The 23159-nt window shown below is 36.3% G+C and overlaps 1 protein-coding gene across 2 annotated transcripts in view; it reads right to left on the bottom strand.

Annotated features, from left to right (window-relative positions):
- Window positions 1-23159, bottom strand: part of COL28A1 (collagen type XXVIII alpha 1 chain) — a 186644-nt gene that overhangs the window by 120699 nt on the left and 42786 nt on the right. For both annotated transcript variants that reach the window (XM_033193259.1, XM_033193258.1), the window contains exons 12-15: window positions 20574-20642; window positions 19387-19455; window positions 7759-7827; window positions 5247-5315 (exon numbers count right to left, since the gene is read on the bottom strand). In XM_033193259.1, coding sequence (XP_033049150.1) covers window positions 5247-5315; window positions 7759-7827; window positions 19387-19455; window positions 20574-20642 — 276 coding nt within the window. The remainder of the gene's footprint in view (window positions 1-5246; window positions 5316-7758; window positions 7828-19386; window positions 19456-20573; window positions 20643-23159) is intronic.

Consider the following 23159-nt stretch of genomic DNA (forward strand, 5'->3'; position numbering starts at 1 on the left):
TTGTCATCAGGTTATCTAAAGTTAAGATGAAGGAAAGAATCTTAACAGCTTGTGAGGCAAAAACACCAGGTAACCTATAAAGGAAAATCTATCAGATTAACAGCAGATTTCTTAACAGAAACCCTACAAGCTAGAAGGGATTGGGGTCCTATCATCAGCCTCCTCAAACAAAACAATTATCAGTCAAGAATTTTGTTTCCACTGAAACTAAGCTTCATATATGAAGGAAAGATACAGTCTTTTTCAGACAAATGCTGAGAGAATTTGCCACTACCAACCCAGCACTACAAGAACCGCCAAAAGGAGTTCTAAATCTTGAAATGAATCCTGGAAACACATCAAAACAGAAACTCTTTAAAAATTTCACACGACCTATAAAACAAAAATATGATTAAAAAAGGTATACAGGCAACAAATAGCATGATGAATGGTACCTCACATCTCAGTACTAACATTGAATGTAAATGGCCTAAATGCTCTACTTCAAAGATACAGAATTGCAGAATGGATAAGAATTCACCAACTAACTATCTACTGACTTCAGGAGACTCACCTAACACATAAGGACTCACTTAAACTTAAGGTAAGGGGATAGAAAATGACATTTCATGCAAATGGATGTCAAAAGCAACCAGGGGTAGCTATTCTTATATCAGATAAACTTTAAAGTAGCAACAGTTAAAAAAGACAAAAAAGGTCATTATATAATGATAAAAGGCCTTGTCCAACGGAAAATTATCACAGTCCTAAATATATATGCAGCTAACACTGGAGCTCCCTAATTTATAAAACAATTACTAATATACCTAAGAAATGAGAGAGACAGCAACACAATAACAGTAGTGCACTTCAATACTCCACTGACAGCACTAGACAGGTCATCAAGACAGAATGTCAACAAAGAAACAATGGATTTAAACTATACTCTGGAACAAATGGACTTAACAGATACTTACAGAACATTCTACCCAACAACCACAAAATATACATTCTACTCAACAGTGCATGGTACTTTCTCCAAGATAAACCATATCAAAGGCAACAAAACAAGCCTCAATAAGTTCAAGAAAATTAAAATTATACCAAGCAGTCTTTCAGACCACAGTGGAATGAAACTGGAAATCAACTCCAAAATGAACCTTCAAAGCCATGCAAATACATGGAAATTAAATAACCTGCTCCTGAAAGATCATTGGGTCAAAAATGAAATCAAGATGGAAATTTTAAAATTCTTCGAACTGAATGGCAGTAGTGACACAACCTACCAAAACCTTTGGTATACTGCAAAGGTGGTGCTAAGAGGAAAGTTCATAGCCCTAAACACCTATATCAAAAATTCTGAAAGAGAACAAACAATCTAAGGTCACATCTCAAGAAACTAGAGAAACAAGAACAAACCAAACCCAAACTCAGCAGAAAGGAAATAACCAAGATCAGAGCAGAACTGAATGAAATTGAAAATAAAAAATTCAAAAGATAAATTAAACAAAAACTCGTTCTTTGAAAATATAAATTGGTTGGGTGTGGTGGCTCACGCCTACAATCCCAGCACTTTGGGAGGCTGAGGCGGGCGGATCACAAGGTCAGGAGATTGAGACCATCCGCTAACACGATGAAACCCCATCTCTACTAAAAATACAAAAAAGTCAGTCGGGTGTGGTGGCGGGCGCCTGTGGTCCCAGCTACTCGGGAGGCTGAGGCAGGAGAATGGCATGAACCCAGGAGGCGGAACTTGCAGTGAACCAAGATTGTGCCACTGAACTCCAGCTTGGGGGACAGAACGAGACTCTGTTTCAAAAAAAAAAAAAAAAATACAAAGAAAAGAAAAGATAAATTGATAGACCATTAACAAGATTAACCAAGAAAAGAAGGGAGAAAATCCAAATAAGCTCAATTAGAAATGAAACAGGAGATTTACAACTGGCACCAAAAATCAAAAAGAAATCCAAACAGAAATCCAAGAGATCATTCAAGGCTACTATGGACACCTTTATGCACATAAAGTAGAAAACCTAGAGGAGATGAATAAATTCCTGAAAAGATACAACCTTCCTAGCTTAAATCAGGAAGAAGTAGATACTCTTAACAGACCAATAACAAGCAGTGAGATTGAAATGGTAATTTAAAAATTACCAACAAAAAATGTCCAGGACTAGACGGATTCACAGCAAAATTCTACCAGACATTCAAAGAATTGGTATCAATCCTATTGACACTATTCCGTGAGACAGAGAAAAAGGGAACCCTTCCTGAAACATTCTATGAAGCCAGTATCACCCTAAGACCAAAACCAGGAAAGGACATAACCAAAAGAGAAAACTACAGACCAATATCCCTGCTGAACATAGATGCTAAAATCTTTAACAAAATACTACCTGAATCCAACAATATATAGAAAAGATAATCCACCATGATCAAATGGGTTTCATACCAGGGATGCAGGGATGAGTTTAACATACGCAAGTCAATAAATGTGATACACCACATGAACAGAATAAAACAGGCTGGGCACGGTAGCTCACACCTGTAATCCCAGCACTTTGGGAGGTCAAGGCAGGTGTATCACTTGAGGTCAGAAGTTCGAGACCGGCCTGGCCAACATGGTGAAACCCCGTCTCTACTAAAAATATAAAATTTAGCTGGATGTGGTGGTGGACACCTACAATCCAAGCTACTCAGAAGGCTGAGGCAGGAGCCTTCTGCTTCAACCTGTGAGGTGGAGGTTGCAGTGAACTGAGATGGTACCACTGCACTCCAGCCTGGGCAACAAAGTAAGACCCTGCCTCAAAAAAACAAAACAACAAACAGAAATCACATGATCATCTCAATAGATGCAGAAAAAGCATTTGACAAAATCCAGCATCACTTTATGATGAAAACTCTCAGCAAAATTGGCATGCAAGGAGCAAACCTCAAGGTAGTAACAGCCATCTATGACAAACCTATAGCCAACATAATACTGAATGCAGAAAAGCTGAAAGCATTTCCTCTGAGAGCTGGAACAAGACAAGCATGCCCAATCTCACCACCCCTCCACCACATAGTACTGGAAGTCCTAGCCAGAGCAATCAGATAAGAGAAAGAAATAAAGAACTTCCAAATTGGTAAAGAGGAAGTCAAACTGTCTGTTTGCTGATGATATGATTGTTTACTTAGAAAACCCTAAAGACTCCTCCAGAAAGCTCCTAGAATTGATAAAAGAATTCAACAAAGTTTCCAGATACAAAATTAATGTACACAAATCAGTAGCTCTTCCATACACCAACAGCAAACAAGCTGAGAATCAAATCAAGAACTCAACCCTTTTTACAATAGCTGCGAAAAATAAAATAAAATACTTAGGAATATACCTAACCAAGGAGGTGAAGGACCTCTACAGGGAAAACTACAAAACACTGCTGAAAGTAATCATAGATGACACAAACAAATGGAAACATAGCCCATGCTCATGGATAGGTAGAATCAATATTGTGACAATGACCATACTGCCGAAAGTGATCTACAAATTCAATGAAATTCCCATCAAAATACCACCATCATTCTTCACAGAATTAGAAAAAACAATTCTAAAATTCATATGGAACCAAAAAAGAGCCCACAGAGCCAAAGCATGACTAAGCAAAAAGAACAAATCCGGAGGCATCAATTACCTGATTTCAAACTACACTATAAGGCCATAGTTACCAAAACAGCATGGTACTGGTATAAAAATAGCCACATAGGCCAGTGGAACAAAATAAAGAACCCAGAAATAAACCATCATACTTACAGCCAACTGATCTTTGACAAAGCAAACAAGAGTAGAGTGGGGAAAGGACACCCTATTCAACTGGAATAATTCAGCTGTAATAATTGGCAAGCCATACGTAGAAGAATAAAACTAGATCCTCATCTCTCACCTTATACAAAAATTAGCTCAAGATGGATCAAGGACTTAAATCTAAACCTGAAACTATAAAAATTCTAGAAGATAACATTGAAAAACCCCTTCTAGACATTGGCTTAGGCAAGGATTTCATGATGAAGCACCCAAAAGCAAATGCAATAAAAACAAAGATAAATAGCTGGGACCTAAACTAAAAAGCTTTTGCACAGCAAAAGGAACAGTTAGCAGAATAAACATACAACACACAGAATGGGAGAAAATCTTCACAATCTATACATGTGACAAAGGACTAATATCCAGAATCTTCAATGAACTCAAACAAATTATCAAGAAAGAAACAAACAATCCCATTAAAAAGTGAGCTAAGGACATGAATACACAATTCTCAAAAGAAGATATACAAATGGCCAACAAACATGAAAAAATGCTCAACACCACTAATGATCAGGGAAATGCAAATCAAAACCACAATGTGATACCACCTTATCCTGCAAGAATGGCCATAATCAAAAAATCAAAAAATTATAGATGTTGGCGTAGATGCAGTGAACAGTGAACACTTCTACCTTGCTGGTGGGAATGTAAACTAGTACAACCATTATGGAAAACAATGTGGAGATTCCTCAGAGAACTAAAAGTATAACTATCATTGGATCCAGCATTCCCACTACTGGGTATCTACCCAGAGGAAAAGAAGTCTTATACGAAAAAGGTGCTTGCACATACATGTTTATAGCAGCACAATTTGCAATTGCAAAAACATGGAATCAACCCAAATGCCCATCAATCAATGAGTGGATAAAGAAACTATGATACATATATTATAGTGTGTGTGTGTATATATACACATATATGATGGAATACTACTCAGCCATAAAAAGGAATGAATTAACGGCATTCGCAGTGACCTGAATGAGATTGGAGACTATTATTCTAAGTGAAGTAACTCAGAAATAGAAAACCAAACATCGTATGTTCTTACTCATATGTGGGAGCTAGGCTATGAGGATGCAAAGGCATAAAAAAGACACAATGGACTTTGGGGTCTCAGGCAAAAGGATGGGAAGAGGGTGAGGGATAAAAGACCACAAATTGGGTTCACTGTATACTGCTTGGGTGATGGGCACACCAAAATCTCATAAATCACCACTAAAGAACTTATGTAACCTATCACCACCTGTTCCTAAATAACCTATGGAAATAAAAAAAATTAATTTTAAAAAAGAACATACTAGATTTATAATTAACCAGATACCTGTGTGGCATGGTTGTCATGTATACAGTTCAGAAATGTACATACATAAAAAACGATGACAATTTTATTGGCATTGTTTCTAGTGTATACCCTATTATACAGTACCTTGTCCCCTTTGATTGACAGGCCTTGTAATCCCTGTGGGCCAGTTGGTCCTTCAGAACCTTTTTCACCCTGAAAGTACAAGGGAGGGATATCAATGCACCAACCAAAATCCGAATTTTAAAAGAGTTTACATTACAAATACTATGAATTGTGCTTCAAAATTATTTTTTAAATCAAGCATCCATAGTCATTGTTTACTACAAACGGGTAATTCTAATTGACTCTGAGATTCGCAACTTGCAAAAAATACATTAGTCATAACACTTAAACAAGAAGGAAGCTATCCAAGCAAAACACATATGTAGCATCCCTGAAGTTAGAAAAGAGCTCAGTTCCCAATTTAAACAAAAATATTCTGGAAATGGAGCACCTAATCAAGCACATAGTATAACTAGCTGGATCAAGCCTCCTTTTCCTTAATATTGCTGAAACTGGGTCCATCACAAAAGGAAAATTTATCTCTCATACTAATATGTGAACTAATACTTGCTAGGATTAGATCACTAAATTTTTTTTGTCTGTGTTTATAAACATTCATTGAAAATTTATGTTTAAAAGAATTCATGGAAAATCTTCTTGGATATGCTTCTATAGTTACATGACCTAAGTGAACAACTCTGTCCTTAATATAATTTATATCAAGTCATAATACTTCATGCATTTTTATGAAAAATAAACCATATAATCAATCAGAAGTAGCATTCATTTAATAAATTTATTAGAACCAAGAGTAAAATCAAAGAACATTTACAAATTAGCCCCAAATAGGACATACAGAGGACACCCATCAGTCTGACTGGTTGAGGAATGAAATATTCTGACTAATGGGTTCTTCTGATCATTACCACAGAATATAACTGCATATACTTGACCCTATAACAGCACAGAACATGATGTGTTCTTTCTTTGATGAGATAGAGGTCAATGCTCATGAGCTATTACATACAAGAGTATCATTAAAGTATGATAATACTTTATATAATATAAAAGTATGTTGAACCTGTCATTATGAAATACCCTGGAATACTCTTCTTAATGTTTCACATACTCGTTTCTCATTTATTTCTTTCTCTTTAAAAAACACAGATTTTAAAGAGAAATAATTCTATTTGAATTTTTCAGATTATTTGGGCTACACATAAATAGAAATAGAAATTTACTAAGTGCCAAAAAAATTTCAAACTGTGTGTTATAAAACTTTCCTTGATGTCAAGCCAAGTTGCTGACCTGTCTTCCGACAGTGATACTGTGATTAGTCAGAGGTGTTAGTAATATCCCTTTATCCAACATATTATTTCCATTATCATGACAAATTAAAATGTGTTTGTTAACAAGGGCGTCTTTGTCACTCACAACTGAGGATGAATTATTTGTTTTTATCTAATTGTTTTCCCTCTAGTAGAGATTTAGGATTCTCATAGGTAATTGAATATTGATCATGGTGGAAGAAGCTGAGAATGAAATGCACTTTTAGAGCATGAGGCCATACTGAGAAGGTCATATCTTAGTAACCTGATGGAATGACTGATGTGGAGGGTCTCAGACACTTAGAAAGCTGCATGTACTTCTCTGGGCAGTATGTATGTATATGCATGTGTGCGTTTTGAGGGAAAACTTTGGAAATAAAGGAAGAAGGAATCCAAAATGTATCTTTATATACTCTGAAACATTGTCAATGCTGCTCAATGTATTTTGGAAAACGCTTTTTAACGTGGCCTTCAGCAAATGTGCCAAAGATTATATACAAACTGCCTATAGCAGGGGACAGCAAACTACAGCCCATAAGCCAAATTCAGCCCACTGCCTGTTTTTTTTACTATAAATATAGTTTTTATTTATAAATATAGTCACATTCATTCATTTATACATTGTTTATGGCTGCTTTCGAGCTACAACAGCAGAGTTAAGTAGTTACAGCAGATACCATATGGCTCACAAAGCCTAAAATATTTGCTATCTGCCCCTTTACAGAAAAGTTTGCCAATCCTTGGTGCAGAACAACTTGAGCTCAAGAATTATATATGGGAAATGATAGGAAATTCTCAATGGCCAGGTAAAAAGGAGGTCTTTCGTAACATTTTGTTCCTGTGGTAAAATTTTCTTTCTTATTATATTGATGGCAGTACTATTACAGATTGGTTTCTTATCTGTGTTTCACAAACAAAGCTGTGAGCAAAGCATTGCCATAGCTACACATAATGATTTAACCTCTGGGCATAAGGATGTTATTTATCACTGTAGCTTTAATGACTGCAAACTACTTTAAGAGATTTTTCTAATTTCATATGTAGTAATTACATGAAGTAGAAGTCTTTCAATTACTTATTTGTAGTTCCAAATTTTACTGTACTTTCACATTACAGGGAAAATTACATATTCCTTCATTTAATAGAATAAAGATGGTCAGAAAAATACTTAACTTCTAAAAATTGGCTAGGACACATTTTTAATATTTGTAATTCATGAGCATGCAAGACAAAGCACCTTTTCCTGGTACTGAAGGTATTGTTACCTTTGGTCCTGGAAATCCTTCTCCGGGTAAGCCCCTCTCTCCTGGTACTCCCTCAGGACCACGGGGACCCTGGTTAGGATAGGAGAAAATGAGGAGCAGGAGGAGAGAGAAAATGGAAGGAGGAGTGATGAAAGGGAGGAAAGAGGAAGAAAGAGAATGGTTATATTTCAGTTCACATGCAAAAGAAGAAAAAATGGATAGTTGGATCTGTACTAAACATGTACAGGCTTTTTCTACTTTATTAGTTCCTGAATACTACAGTATAATAACTATTTACACAGCATTTATGTTGTATTAGGTATTATAAGCAGTCTAGAGATGATTCAAAGTATACTAGACGTGCATAGTTTATTTGCAAATACTATGCCGTTTTATACAAGGGACTTGAACATCTGTGGACTTTGATATCTACAGAGGTCCTGAAACCAATCTCCCATGAATACCAAGAAATGGCTAATGACTGTAGCTCTATTTAAATTTTTAGTGAGAATCCTTCTAGTAATCTCCATACTGATCAGTAGAATGGTTGAGCTATGAAGAATAATATTCCCATTGTATTAAATACTCGTTCCATTTGATTGGCATAAAATGTTCTATTCCAGTGTTCTCAAAGTAGAAGAAAATGGAAATTAAATGATGCTTTGAAATAAGAATTAAGAAATAAATTATCTGAGGAAATGTTAAAAATCTAGAACAGTGTGGCCCAGAGAAGGATGCAGAGTGATTTAATAATTTAATTATCAGGGGAGCGCTGTGAAGAAATCATCACACAGCTGTTTTAAAGCATTAAGTGCTGTTTACATGTGTTTTAATTTCTGTACTGATAAACTTGGATTAAAACTTGAATTATTTCAGGAACTGGTTGAACCCACAGGCAGTTTTATATGCAAATTGAAATCTTGATAGGATCATTAAGGGGAAACAGGATTTTCAATTGCAATGATTCAAATTAAGAAGTTCATGTAACTATTGCTCAGAAAGCCACTAGGAAAAATGACTTCTCACATGAGTTAAGAAAAACACAGTCTCAGGCTTTGGAATGGACTTGCAGAAAAGGTACTAATGGAAAAATAAAAGAGTAATAGTGAGGTTTTCATTTAAATCAGGAATTTTTAAAGATGATAATTTTTCTCTCCTTTTCTTCTTGGCCAGAAGGTAAAAAAGTAGTAAAGGAACTTATAACAAGAATCTTAGAAGAAAAAACTGAAGCTTTTTCTCTGATGAATCTAAACGATAATTAGGCTTCACTCGCCAGAGAAATCAACCTATGATGGAACAAAGTCTGACAACTTTCCCACAAGTTCCTAAACCAGCACACTACAGCCACTGAATGATCTTTGGGCTGGAGATACAGTAATCCAGGGTGATTTAAGACATGCTTTCCGCTAAAGCCCAGTAGCAGAATGAGGATGCAGCATTATACTCATCAGCGACTGATCACAGCTACAGATTCGTAAGAAAAAGATCTGTTTTCCAGTGTTTAATTTTTTTGTCCTTCCCTAATGTTTTATATTTTGCAAGACAATCTTCTTCAGTATTTATACATACTGATTTAGTAAAGACTTTAATTAAAAGAAAAAGCTAACATCTTACTCAATTTAAATTGCAACATTTAACAGAAACCTAGATTTTAACACTTTCGAGATCTTAATGAAAGCACTAATATCCATGACAGTTTACTCTACTGGCAGAGCAATTACCTAGTAGAAAAATAAATAGGAGCATGAAAATTATTAACAGATTACAAGCTAAGCCAAATTATTAATAGATTGCAAACTAAACCAAAAGTGCCAAGTCAACATCACATACTTTAACAAAGAAAACACATACTTTAACAAAGAAAACATTGACAAATTATTTTTTCCCTAATAATATGACAAATGAAAAAAAAAACACAATTTACATTAAATGTAAGGAAGTATTTTTCCAGTTCACTCAACTTTTTTCATTCATCCAACAAAGATATACCAAACTCCTAGCAGGTAAAAGGCACTTTGCTAGGTTCTAGGGATAGCAGACAAAACTGCTCCCTGTCTCATGGAACTGATAGTATTGCATAATAATTAAAAGCAGATTTTGGTGTCATTTGGACTGAGGTTCAAGTCCCAGCTCTGCTACATATGAGCAGTTTCACCTTAAACAAGTAAGTCAATCTCTGCAAAGCACAGCATCCTCCTCAAAATGTTGATAATAATAGTATCTACCTCAACCACAAGTGTTCATGTAAGGATTAAGTCAGAGAGACTTAAATCTTTTACAGATTAAGCACTCAATAAATATCTGCTATTATTATCCAAATTATTTTACTTTTAATTGCTAAGAATGTCCTTTTATGGAAGTTTTTGCAAATAAAGGCAGTCAGAGTGAGTTATTTAAATTAAACGATGTGTAAAAAGCATGCTGCACACAATAAACACTGAATCTTCCTTCATTCTCTGCACTTCTAGAGTACGTTAGCTAAGGTGGAGGTGAAAATATTGGAAGCTTTAAGGAGTCAAGTATCCAAAGCTGCTGAGAACAGAGAGTTAACGCTCATGGACAATCATTTAGGGGAAAAAAGCAGCGATCCAAAGTGTAATTTCTATAAACCATCAGAGCAATATTCCACACCATCAGTATATTCTCAAGTCTTCCAGTTAAACACTCAGAATGAAAGATGATCATTAACCAGAGAAGAGAAGTAGAAGGTACTTGGGTTAAATGAGCTATAGTTTAATTTATTAAGATAGTACCAAAAGATTATTTTTAAAAGACAGAAATCCGGCCGGGCGCGGTGGCTCAAGCCTGTAATCCCAGCACTTTGGGAGGCCGAAACGGGCGGATCACGAGGTCAGGAGATCGAGACCATCCTGGTTAACACGGTGAAACCCCGTCTCTACTAAAAATACAAAAACTAGCCGGGCGAGGTGGCGGGCGCCTGTAGTCCCAGCTACTCGGGAGGCTGAGGCAGGAGAATGGCGTGAACCCGGGAGGCGGAGCTTGCAGTGAGCTGAGATCTGGCCACTGCACTCCAGTCCGGGCGACAGAGCGAGACTCCGCCTCAAAAAAAAAAAAAAAAAAAAAAAAGACAGAAATCCTTCTGTTAAAAAAACTCAGTGTCCTTTCTAAGGCCATGAGAACCAATTACAACTATGACATACTTACTTGGCTTCTAACGAACACCTCTAATAAAAAATAAATAATGAAGGAATCTAATTATCCGTTAACACAACCTGATCAGTGAAATGCTTTATTTCAGACATTAACAATGGGATAAAATATGATTGTTCATTATGTTCATCTTATTACTTTCCATAGTAATCTCAATAGTGTTAATAATAAAAATGCTTTCAATATACGTTGCAAGCATTAGAAATAAATATGCCAATAATAATAGTAACTGTCCATTATCTTCAAACATTGCCTTCTACTTTATTTTTTAATCTCAAAGTAATTACAGTTCTCTTTCAGGGTTTTTTTTTTTTTTATTTACAGTGCTCTGAATAACCTTGCATAAAAAACAAACAGATCACCCTGACAGTCTTAACCAATTTAATTTTTATGGATCAGTTACATCTACCAGACCAGCACAACGCTAGTAGTAATCACATAAAGATGACAGATGACAGTTCAAAAGTAGGTCTCGGAGCTAGAACATTAATTCAATCTATCAACAGATTTATATTAGTGTGGTAGTGAAAAGAGAGTAGTAAATATGAAACACTTGAAATAATTCAGGCAAAGAAACAGAAGTAAAGGACTTTCAGTAGAACCTTTGTTAGTCCTAAGATAAGTCTTTATGTTACTTCTAAATAATTCAAAAATTCACATTGTTGGCCGAGCATGGTGGCTCGCGCCTGTAATCCCAGCACTTCAGGAGGCTGAGGTGGGCGGATTACCTGAGGTCAGGAGTTCGAGATCAGCCTGGCCAACATGGTGAAACCCCATCTCTATTAAAAATACAAAAATTAGCCAGATGTGGTGGCTGGAGCCTGTAGTCCCAGCTACTTGGGAGGCTGAGGCAGGAGAATCGCTTGAAGCCGGGAGGTGGAGGTTGCAATGAGCCGAGATTGCCCAATTGCACTCTAGCCTGAGGGACAAGAGTAAGACTCTGTCTCAAAAAAAAAAAAAAAAAAAAAATTCACATTGTTGATTTTTTTATAATGACATTTTGATGCAACGTTTTGATACATTATTTAGGATCTTTCCCATCTGTGTTATGATTTTAGTTCCCAATTAAGTATAACTCTGTGTAATTATGACTTGGAAAGCAAGCAAGCAAGCATTTCATGTTCTGGTAATATTGTTAAAAACTCTCAGCTACAAACGGTTAGAAAGACAGGTAATATACATTGTTTAAGATTAATTTTAAAGGCACGGAAGACTCCAAAGAAGATAAGAGAAATTACAGGGTTCAAAAAGAGAGAATCAAAACTCGAAAATTCTAGCATATAAGTTAAGCATCTTAGGTAAGCATCTAAGCTGGTGCAACAGATGTCCTGAATAGAAAAGTGTGTTTGTGTGGGAGGAAGACTAGGAAATTTAGAGGGAGAAACAGTAGCAAAGACTTTGGCTCATGCAATGGAAAATGAAGACAGAAACTGAGAAATTGAGATTCCCACAAACTTACAGAGACAGTCTCCAACTTAAGATGGAGTTCGACTTAAGATTTTTGGATTTTACAATGGTTTGGTCAGCATGTAACCCCATGGTAAATCAAGGATCTCCTTATGACTTACAATGGGCTCATGGTTTCTACTGAATACATTGTGTTTGCATCCTCATAAAGTAAAATATATATATATATAAATCAAACCATTGTAAGTTGGGAACCATCTTCAGTGTTACCAACACTAAATGCATTTCCAACTTACAGTATTTTTGATTTATGATAGGTATAGTAGGATGTAACTCCATTGTACGTCAAAGAGCATCTGTATATATTCAATGAAAGAACAAGGTAGAAAAAAGCCATCCCATCAACAAAATGATATGAATGACAAGAATCTTGTCTGCTTGACTTGGGCTCATAATAACTAAATATTTCTAAGCTGGTCCTGTGCTGTGTGTGAGTTTATGATTTCAATTGACATTATCTAACTAGTTCATGAACACCTTAGTCAAGACATTAGCATCAAGGAGACCCCTAGAGTAAGTAAGAGATACAAACACAAACTCCTCTCGAATCCTAAGAAAACTTAGGATCCACAATTAAAGCCCAGCTGAAAATAATTCAGATGGCAAAGTACAAAACATAAAAGAAAATAACTCACAATGAATTAAAGTAAACTAACACAATGTAAACCTCCTCAAGAATGTCAAATAATAGAATAAAATAATAGAGACAAAAAAGAAGTACTTTAAATACTTTTTTTTTTTTTTTTTGAGATGGAGTCTCGCTCTGTTGCCCAGAAGTACAGTGGCACCATCTCGGCTCAATGCAAGCTCTGCCTCCCGGGTTCATGCCATTCTCCTGCCTCAGTCTCCCGAGTAGCTGGGACTACAGGCGCCCGCCACCATGCCTGGCTAATTTTTTGTATTTTTAGTAGAGATGGGGTTTCCCTGTGTTAGCCAGGATGGTCTCAATCTCCTGACCTCATAATCCACCGGCTTTGGCCTCCCAAAATGCTGGGATTACAGGTGTGAGCCACCACACCCAGCCAGTACTTTAAATACTTAATGGTCTTAAGGAAATAATGGAAAATACAAGAACAGTATAGTAAAAAGATAATAAATATAGTGAATAAAAAGTAGATTTTTCTAAATAACTTTAAGAATTTTTAAAATACTTATTAACTTAAAAATACAATGAATGAGTTAAGAACATTTTATAACCTGATAAAGATAAATTTGTGGATTATAAGTTAGATTTGAGAAAATTATCCAATTGCAACCAAACGTCTAGAAGGATTTCTTGATAAATAGAATGCGGAAAGAAAATATTTGAAGAAATAATAACTAAGAACTTTTTTAAACTATGGAGTCCTCAGATTCATGAAACAGTAAATCTGAAAAAATATATGTGAAAATATATTCACACTTATGTGAATCATAATTCCTCTACAGGAAATCTAAAGAATAAAAAAAAATTGCAAAACAGCCTAAGGCAAAAATGAATTACTGCAAGAAATTATAAACAGACTAAAAACATGGAAACAGAAACCATAGTTGCCAGCAGACAATGGAATTAGTACACAATCCAGACTGCACCAGCTAAATTATTCTTACAAAGCAAACTAAACAATGGCATTTCAACCAAAGGCTGAAAGACTTTAGCACTAACATACTTTTACTGAAAACATCTTCTGAAAAAAATATTTATTGAAAAAATAAAGAAATTGGCCAAGAAGAAAAGAGAAATTTAGGAAGCTATGTCAACTAAGAAATGGGTAAATATATGGGTAAAACTATACAAATACTAACTTTAAAAAGTTCAAAAATAATAATAAATAATTTTGGTAGGATGAAAATAAGGTAGAACTAAGTCAACAGGAATAATACTCTGAAAGTGGAAGAAATGATTAAAGTAAAAGTCTCATATGGTCAGTATATTTTTCAGGAGCAGGTGGCAATATTGATGACATTTCAAACTTGTTAGTCAAGAAAATATGTTAAGAATCAACCTAAATGCCCATCAAGAGTAGACTGGATAAAGAAATGTGTTACATATACACCATGAAATATTGCACAACCATAAGAAAGAATGAGATCATGTCCTTTGCAGCAACATGGATGGAGCTAGAAGCCATTATCCTAGGCAAACTAACTCAGAAACAGAAATCCAAACACTGCAAGTTCTAACCTGTAAGTGGAAGCTAAATATTGAGAACACAAGGACACAAAGAAGGGAACAACAGACACTGGGGCCTACTTGAAGGCGGAAAGTGAGAAAAGGGTGAGGATGGATAAATTGCCTATCAGATACTATGCTTATTATTTGGATGATGAAATAATCTCTACACCAAACCCCTGTGGCATGCAATTTACCTATATAACAAACCTGCACGTGTACCCCTGGACCTAAAATGAAAGTTAATAAAAAGAACACATATTAAAGTTTAGTAACCACAAAAAAGAAACAAAATATGTAAAAATATATACAAGTATTATGTACACATATATAGATATATATACACCAAGTTGTGTATGTGCATGTATATATGCTTGAGATATGTATATATATTTGATATTTCGCCCAATTTCTAATTAGATTTTTGATTTATTATTGAGTTTTGAGAATTTTTTTAAAAAAGTATTCCCAATACAAATCCTTTATAAATTTGTAGTTTGCGAATATTTTCTCCCAATCAGCAGCTTGTCTCTTTAGATCCTTAACAGAGTCTTTCACAGAGCAAACATTTACCACTTTGATGAAGTCCAATTAATTACTTTTTAGGGGGCATCATGTTTTTGGTGACATGTCTAAGAAATCTTCATCAAGCCCACAATCCTAAAGCTTTTCTCATATGTTTTACTCTAAATGTTTTATAGATTTTACATTTTATATTTAAATCTATGATCCATTTTCAGTTACTCTTTGTGTAAGGTGCGAGACTTAAATTGAGGTTCATTTTTTGTGTTAGCACAGATATCCAATTGTGCCAGCACCATTTGTTGAAAAGACTATGTTTCCACTTTGGATTGCTTTTGCAATCTGTTGATTACGTTTGCGTAGGTCTGAATCTAGAGTCTCTATTCTGTTCCACTGATCGTATTTCTATAATTTGCCAATACCACACAGTCATCATTACTGTGACTATATAATAAATCTTAAGACCAGATAAGTTAGTATAATTTCTCCAAGTGTATTTTTTTTGAAGTTTCTTAAAAGTTATTCTAGCTCTTTTGCCTTTCCATATTAATTTTAAAATAGCCCTGTCCAAGTCTAAACAAAATCTTGCTGGGATATCAAAAGCATTTGCACTAAACTTTTACATCAATTTGGGAAGAATTTACATCTTTATGTTGTTGAGTCTTCTAATCTATAAACATGTCTCTAAATTTATTAAATATCTTTGATTTCTTTCATCAGTGTTTTGTAGTTTTATACAAGTCCTATACATGTCTTATTAGATTTCTACCCAAGTATTTTTCTTTTTTAGCAATTAAAAATGGTGTTGTGCTTCTAATTTTAGTTTCTGTGTGTTCATTGCTAGGATACAGAAATTAAATTGATTTTGTATGTTGATACTGTATCCTGTGACCTTGCTGAACTCACTTGTTAATTCTAGGAGGTTTTCGTGTAGATTTCTTGGGATTTTCTATGGAGGCCATCATATCATCTGCAAATAAGGACAGTTTTATTTATTGTTTTTATACCAATGCCTTATATTTCTTTTTCTTGTCTTACTGTACTGGCTAGAACTTCCAATACTATGTTGAATAAGACTGGTGAGAACAGACATCTTTTCTTGTTCCTAATCTTAGAGGGATGCATTCATTCTTTCACTATTATGCGTAATATTAGCTCTAGATTTTTCATAGAAATTGAGGAAATTCTTCCTCTATTTCTAATTTTCTGAGTTTTTATGAGAGATTTATCAGCATTTATTAGGGTTTTGAGTTTTGTCAAATGCTTTTCTGTGTCATTTGATGTGATCACACGTGATCTTTCTTCGTTAGCCTATTAATATGGTATATTCCATTGATTAATTTTCAATTATTAAGCCAGACTTGCATCCATAGGATAAGCCTCACTTGATCATGCTGTACAATTCTTTTTATACATTGAATTCTATTTAGCTAGCATATTGTTAAGAATTTTTATGTCTATCATATTCACAAGGTATATTGGTCTGTAGTTTTCCTCTTATGTATGTTTAGTATTTTGTTTTGGTGTCAAAGGAAAACTGGCCTCATAAAATAAGTTGATAAGTGTTTCTTCCTCTTCTATTGTCTGAAAAAGATAGGGAGACTTTACTGTATCCATAATGTTTTATGTTTTTTAAAGAAAATCTAAAGCAAGAGTAGTAAATGTACTAAGTTTAATTATCTACCTGGTGGAGGTTTACCAACTCATTCTCTAGATTTTCCAGTATGATTAAAATATTTCATTATTTAAAAACAAAAACATTTTAAGAACAACAATGAATAAGTGAAACTCATTCTTAAGTTTAGTTCTGAGTTTGGAAGGTATGCATAATAGCAAAGCACAAAGTTCTTTGGAAAAAACAATTGTCAATCTACATTTAAAAATTTTTTAGGCCGGACACAGTGGCTCATGCCTGTAATCCCATCACTTTGGGAGGCCTGGTGGTGGGGGTGGGGGGGATCACCTGAGGTCAGGAGTTCAAGACCAGCCTGGCCAACATGGTGAAACCCTGTCTCTACAAAAACTACAAAAATTAGCCAGGTGTGGTGGTGGGCACCTGTAATCCCAGCTACTCGGGAGGCTGAGGCAGGAGAATCACATGAACCTGGGAGGCAGAGGCTGCAGTGAGCTGAGATCATGCCTCTGCCCTCTAACCTAGATGACAGAGCAAGACTCTCTAAAATAATAATAATAATTGTGGCTTATTTCTTTGACATTTTCAGAATGTTTCCAGCTCTGAAAATCATAGACCTAAGGAGAACCCAGTCTTTTAATTTTATAGAAGTTAAAATTTGAGACTTTGCTAAATTAAATATATCCACAAGTTCTTTGATATTCTTCATAAGGGGTGAAATCTTTTTCTATTCCACTCGAATCTGAGCTGCTCCTATGCTTATTTTAGGTGTCACAGAAATGATGCTATATAATTTCTGAGGCTGAGCCTCACAAATTCTGCCTATTAGAACACTTCTGCTTGGATTTAAGCTGCCATGTTGTGAGGAAGCCCAAGCAACCACCTGTAGCTGCCTATGTGGTGGAGAACTGAGGTCTCTGGGCAACAACCCCAGCTAAGTTCCCAGACAACAACCTGCACCAAACTGCCAGCCATGTGAGGCCATTTTTAACATTCCAGCCATTTTAGCACTCCATCTGACTTCAAGTTATACAGAACTCTCATGTCAACCCGCAAAATCATAAGAAATAACAAATTATTGTTTTAAGGCACTAAGTCCTGAGGAAGTTTGTTAAGCAGAAACACAGAACCAAAACAGAGAACAAAATAAGTTAGTGGTTTATCTTTAATGGTACTATCTAGTTAGTGGAAACTGAGACTAGATGACTGATCTCTAGATGATTAATCCAGTGTATTTTTCTTCCATATGATGCTCTCTTTTTTGAATTAGTATATTCAGACATTAGTGAAAAGCCTAAACCGAAACAATATGTTGCCATTTCACTCACAGAGTGCAGTAAGGAAGTGTATGTTTATGTGAATATACACATGTGAGGAACTATGCAGTGCAAAGACAACTTCAAAGACCAGCTATCCACAATCAGTTGTTTTTATTTGTACCTAAGTGAGTCAGGTACTATTTTTCCCTAGGACAATAATGACTACTTGAAAAGTTAACAAGCTTCTTATACCAGAATAATCATATTTTATTTACTTCCTCTCCAAATGTCTTTTAATAGAAATTTTTTCTTCAACAACAGTAAACTTCAAAGCTACATAAAAGAGATGTTGTGAATAACACAGGTATTATCTGTCTACCATTATCAATCCCAACTCTAGAGCATACTCATGGATTACATAATGAGCCAAGTCTTTATTCTCAGTGATTTTTCTTTTTTTTTTTTTTTTTTTTTTTTGAGGCGGAGTCTCGCTCTGTCGCCCGGACTGGAGTGCAGTGGCCGGATCTCAGCTCACTGCAAGCTCCGCCTCCCGGGTTCACGCCATTCTCCTGCCTCAGCCTCCCGAGTAGCTGGGACTACAGGCGCCCGCCACCTCGCCCGGCTAGTTTTTGTATTTTTAGTAGAGACGGGGTTTCACTGTGTTAGGCAGGATGGTCTCGATCTACTGACCTCGTGATCCGCCCGTCTCGGCCTCCCAAAGTGCTGGGATTACAGGCTTGAGCCACCGCGCCCGGCCAAAGAAGGCGTAATTAAGGCTGTTTCCGCCCGGTTCAGTGATTTTTCTTGTGGTTACAAAGAAATCCATTATAAAGTATAAACATTAGGCTTGAGTCCAGATCTTCTTCCTAGAAAATGTTGACACCTGAGAACTCTTTTCTTCTTGTTCAAGTTGATTAATCTTGTAAGAAGTTACAGTAAAAGAGAGTTGGTTGTAAACATCATATATATTTACACATATACATATATACATAGTTCTATTTCAAGTGTTGTGAAAAATAGCACTTGGATCTGGTCCTTTCATATTTATTTTCATTTGTTGCTCATAAAGATACAAGGTGGTCGGGGGCTGAGGCGGGTGAATCACCTCAGCTCAGGAGTTCGAGATGAGCCTGGCCAACAAGGCAAAACACCATCTCTACTGAAAATACAAAAAAATTAGCTGGGCCTGGTGACGTGCACTTGTCGTCCCAGCTAATTGGAGGCTGAAGCAGGAGAATCACTTGAACCCGGGAGGTGATGGTTGCAGTGAGCTGAGATCGCACCACTGCACTCCAGCCTGGGTGACAGAGTGAGACTCCATCTCAAAAAAATAAATAAATAAAATAGATACAAGGTGGATTAATTTGACTCTTTATTCTAACCAGAAAGAACAAGCAAAAACCATATTTGTCCTTTTCATTTCATCTAGAATTTTTGCTACTTACTGGCTGTCCAGGCTCACCAACTCCAATGGGTCCTGGAGCTCCCGGTCTTCCTTCTTGGCCTCTTTCTCCCTAAGAGAAAGAAATAATAGAATGAAATCTTGAGATTTTAAATAAAGAATAAACATAGCATAAAGTTATCTCGAGATTTCAACAAGGATAAATAGCGAAATAGACAAAATTTGCATATTCATAAAGGTAAAAAATTCTAGACGAAGAGAAATAGCTCGAATTTAAGTGAACAAATTACCCTAAAATGTTTGTTATCTCTTCTTGTCCAAATGTAATTCAGCATTTTCAACTTTCACAAAATATTATGTAAGAATTGGCAGGACACACTGTGTGGCAATGCATTTTGTTACTGAGCTGACTAAGCTGACAAAGCGTGTGCTATGCCCTGCCCTCTTGCCACCGTCCAGGAATGTCACCCCTTCCTTTCTCCACTCTATCCTACTTCACCTCTCCTTTAAGCTCTTTTCAGACTTCATCTCTTCCAGAAAACTTCTCCATAACTCTGCCAACATAAACTCCACCTTTCCTGGAGTCTCAGTGTGCTTATTGTTGAAATGCTATACATGGGGATATTCAATTACATTCAAAGTACACTATTTCGTACTGCTTCCTATTTTAATCCTGCATCAAAATCTTATTGTCACAACCACTTAGAAAAGCCATTCAAAATAGGCACTTCTGCTTTATTATAACCTGCATAATGTAGAGCCTCACAGGATGGATGTTCCTTCCTTCCCTTTCTAGTTCTCTACAAACCTCTCTGCCATCATTGACCTATTCTTTGCCGTGGCCCTTCTGGTTTCTGCCCCTTTATGCTGTTTCAGTGTGAACCATGATTGCCGATGTGTTAAGCTGTTTCACTTACCAATAACATATTTGCATGTGAATGTTTAAAGTCCATGAAAACTCAACAGAACTACATGTACCTTGGTAAAAGGGTGGGTATTTGGAGACAAGTAAGTTTTTCATTCCAACAAAATTTAAAAATACATTAATTATTCTTGTGGTAACTGCCCCTGACAAGCACATTGCTGTGTCCAAGCATATAAAATGAAGTAACTTCAGGAAACCTCCTTGTGTCTATTGGGTTTAGGCCAAATGGAGTTCAAATCACGGCTCCCTCAGGCCCTACAATAAATTCAATAGTCATCAATAGGCAAAAAGACAAGTATCTTTACCTTAATACCTTGCTGTCCAATTCCAGGAGCTCCTGGAGAACCATAAGGACCAGGAGGACCTGGCTCACCCTGGAGGAAGAAACAGTGACATCAGTTATATGTTAGGTCAACTCAATAGTATTGATTAAGCAGCTCTTAGATGTATAGTTTTGCAATAGGGGCCTTGAGAGCAACAACAAACCTAGTACATAGTGCCTGCCCTCAATTTTTTACAATTCATCTGGAAAGCAAACACAGACCCAAGATCAAATTATCCACTAGGCACAGTAGTCACAGTGTCTGGGTCCACAATACTTTTAGGAGCCTGCAAATATGTTCCAATTGTAATTTTTTGATTCAAAATAAAAATAAACATAATGACTAACAACGAATCCAGCTTGCATTCATAAATGTAATTTTAAAATATTTTTATGGAGGAAGGGGCCCACAAAGTCAAGTGTTTTCAGGAGTCATAACAGGCATAACGTGGCCACCACTCATTCATTCACAAATATTTAAGTGCTCTGGAAGACATATTTTGTTTCCTCCGCTGTGGCTGTCCTTTCTCAGCTTTCCTTCCCTGCTGATAAACCCCTAATTGAGTCAGCAGCTGTTCTTTGCTCTCAGAGGTATAATATGAATGATCATTGGCCTAATGCAAGATGGGAATCTCCTTTCCTTTGTCACTGATTTATCTCAGTTGGTCACATGGCTTAATTCTGACAAACGAGATGTGAAGGACCTTACTGGATGCAAAGGAGAAAACTGCCTCTGCCTCTTCTTTCCTACATAGAGATGTGATAACTATCTTGTAACTATGAGGCAACAATCTCTAGGACAAAAGCCAGTGGTTGAAGAGGTCTGGCTCCTGGATACCCTCAATGAGCAACTGATCCAGTTCTGGACTACGTGTCTTCAAATATTCTGTTTACTCAACAGTAAGAGTTCTTATTATTTAAGCCACTATTACTCAAGATTTCTGTTACTCAAAGTCAGAGCATTTTGAAATAATAACAGCCTATGATGTGGCAGGCCCATAATATAATTGAGGCATTTTAGAACTAGATGCGACCATTGCACTCAAACCCCTACATTTCACAGGTGAGAAACCTGAGTCCCAGAGAGATTACCTGGCCAGCCCAAACTCACACCTGAATACCACTTACACAGTTACAGCTCTTTAGATCTCTCAGGCTTTAAGCCCTGTAGCATGATGATAGGGGAAGGAGAGTGGCTATTGACTTCAGTTACCCTTCTCATAATATTATTTTTTTCTGTTTATCAAAATAATATGTCAATGTAGAAAACGGTCATATATTAAAAAGCATGCATGCAAAGAAAATTTTAAATTACCTATCTATAACTATTAATACTATAAAATTTTGGTATATTTCCTTCCAGTTTTTTACATTCACACATGTACCTTTAATTTATGCTAAGGAAGATTTCTGAACACTCTTACATTTCAGCTAATGAATATTTGCTATTTAAAATTTAATTCAACCCAAAGATTTCTCTCTTCATGCTTTCACTAACCCACAGTAAAATGAAACAGGAAAGTGAAACAAGCCTTCTCTGAGATGATGGGAGATAAAGGAATTTTCAGAAATACTAAAGTCTCAATTCGCCCCAGAAGCTTGTGATTTTGGAAGAGACACCTAGTAACCAGAGCAATGTTCTGTGGATATAGTTAAAGACACTGCTTTACTTTAAGAAGTCTGTAGCGGATGTGATGGCTCATGCCTGTAATCCCAGCACTTTGGGAGGCCAAGACAAGTGAATCACTTGAGGTCAGGAGTTCAAGACCAGCCTGGCCAGTATGGTGAAACACTGTCTCTGTTAAAAATACAAAAAAAAAAAAAAATTAGCTGGACCTGGTGGCATGTGCATGTAGTCCCAGCTACTTGGGAGGCTGAGGCAGGAGAATTGCTTGAACCCGGGAGGCAGAGGTTGCAGTGAGCCAAGATCACGCCACCACACTCCAGCTTTGGCAACAGAGCAAGCCTCCATCTATTTAAAAAAAAAAAAAAAAAAAAAAAGTCTGTTGACTTTGACCAATTGCAAAAGGGAAAGAGAAGGGCTAAGAAGGGTCAGAGTCAAACCAGCGCCCCAAAAGATATGCCCAGGCTCAGGGTGATTTAAAACAAAGAATCCTGCCTCAAAATGAGTCATCCACATCCATGATCCTTTGATATTTAAGTGGATCGCATTCAAAAGTACTTACTGTGCATCCTGTTGCATACAAGTCAGTCTGGCAAATATTTTTTCCCTTAAACTCCTAAGGTTGTACTTATTTTTCTATATTGATTAAGTTTTCTGAGCAGCCAGGTAACTGACATTCTCATTTTACATGTTTTTAGCCGTGGAATTTATCTTGCTTCACAATATCAGACATAAAAGTTCTCACTAAATTTGAACTTGTTTACTTAATCTCTGTCTCTGTCTCTCTGTCTGTCTGTCTCTCTCTCTCTCTCTCTCTCTCTCTGTCTCTCTCTGTCTCTCTCTCTTCTTTTTTTTTTTTTTTTTTGCCTCTGTCACCCAGGCTGGAGTGCAATGGTGTGATCTCACTGCAACCTCTGCCTCCCGGGCTCATGCAATTCTCCTGCC

The sequence above is a fragment of the Trachypithecus francoisi genome, unplaced genomic scaffold (assembly GCF_009764315.1).
Source record: "Trachypithecus francoisi isolate TF-2019V2 unplaced genomic scaffold, Tfra_2.0 Lachesis_group4, whole genome shotgun sequence".
Lineage (NCBI taxonomy): Eukaryota > Metazoa > Chordata > Mammalia > Primates > Cercopithecidae > Trachypithecus > Trachypithecus francoisi.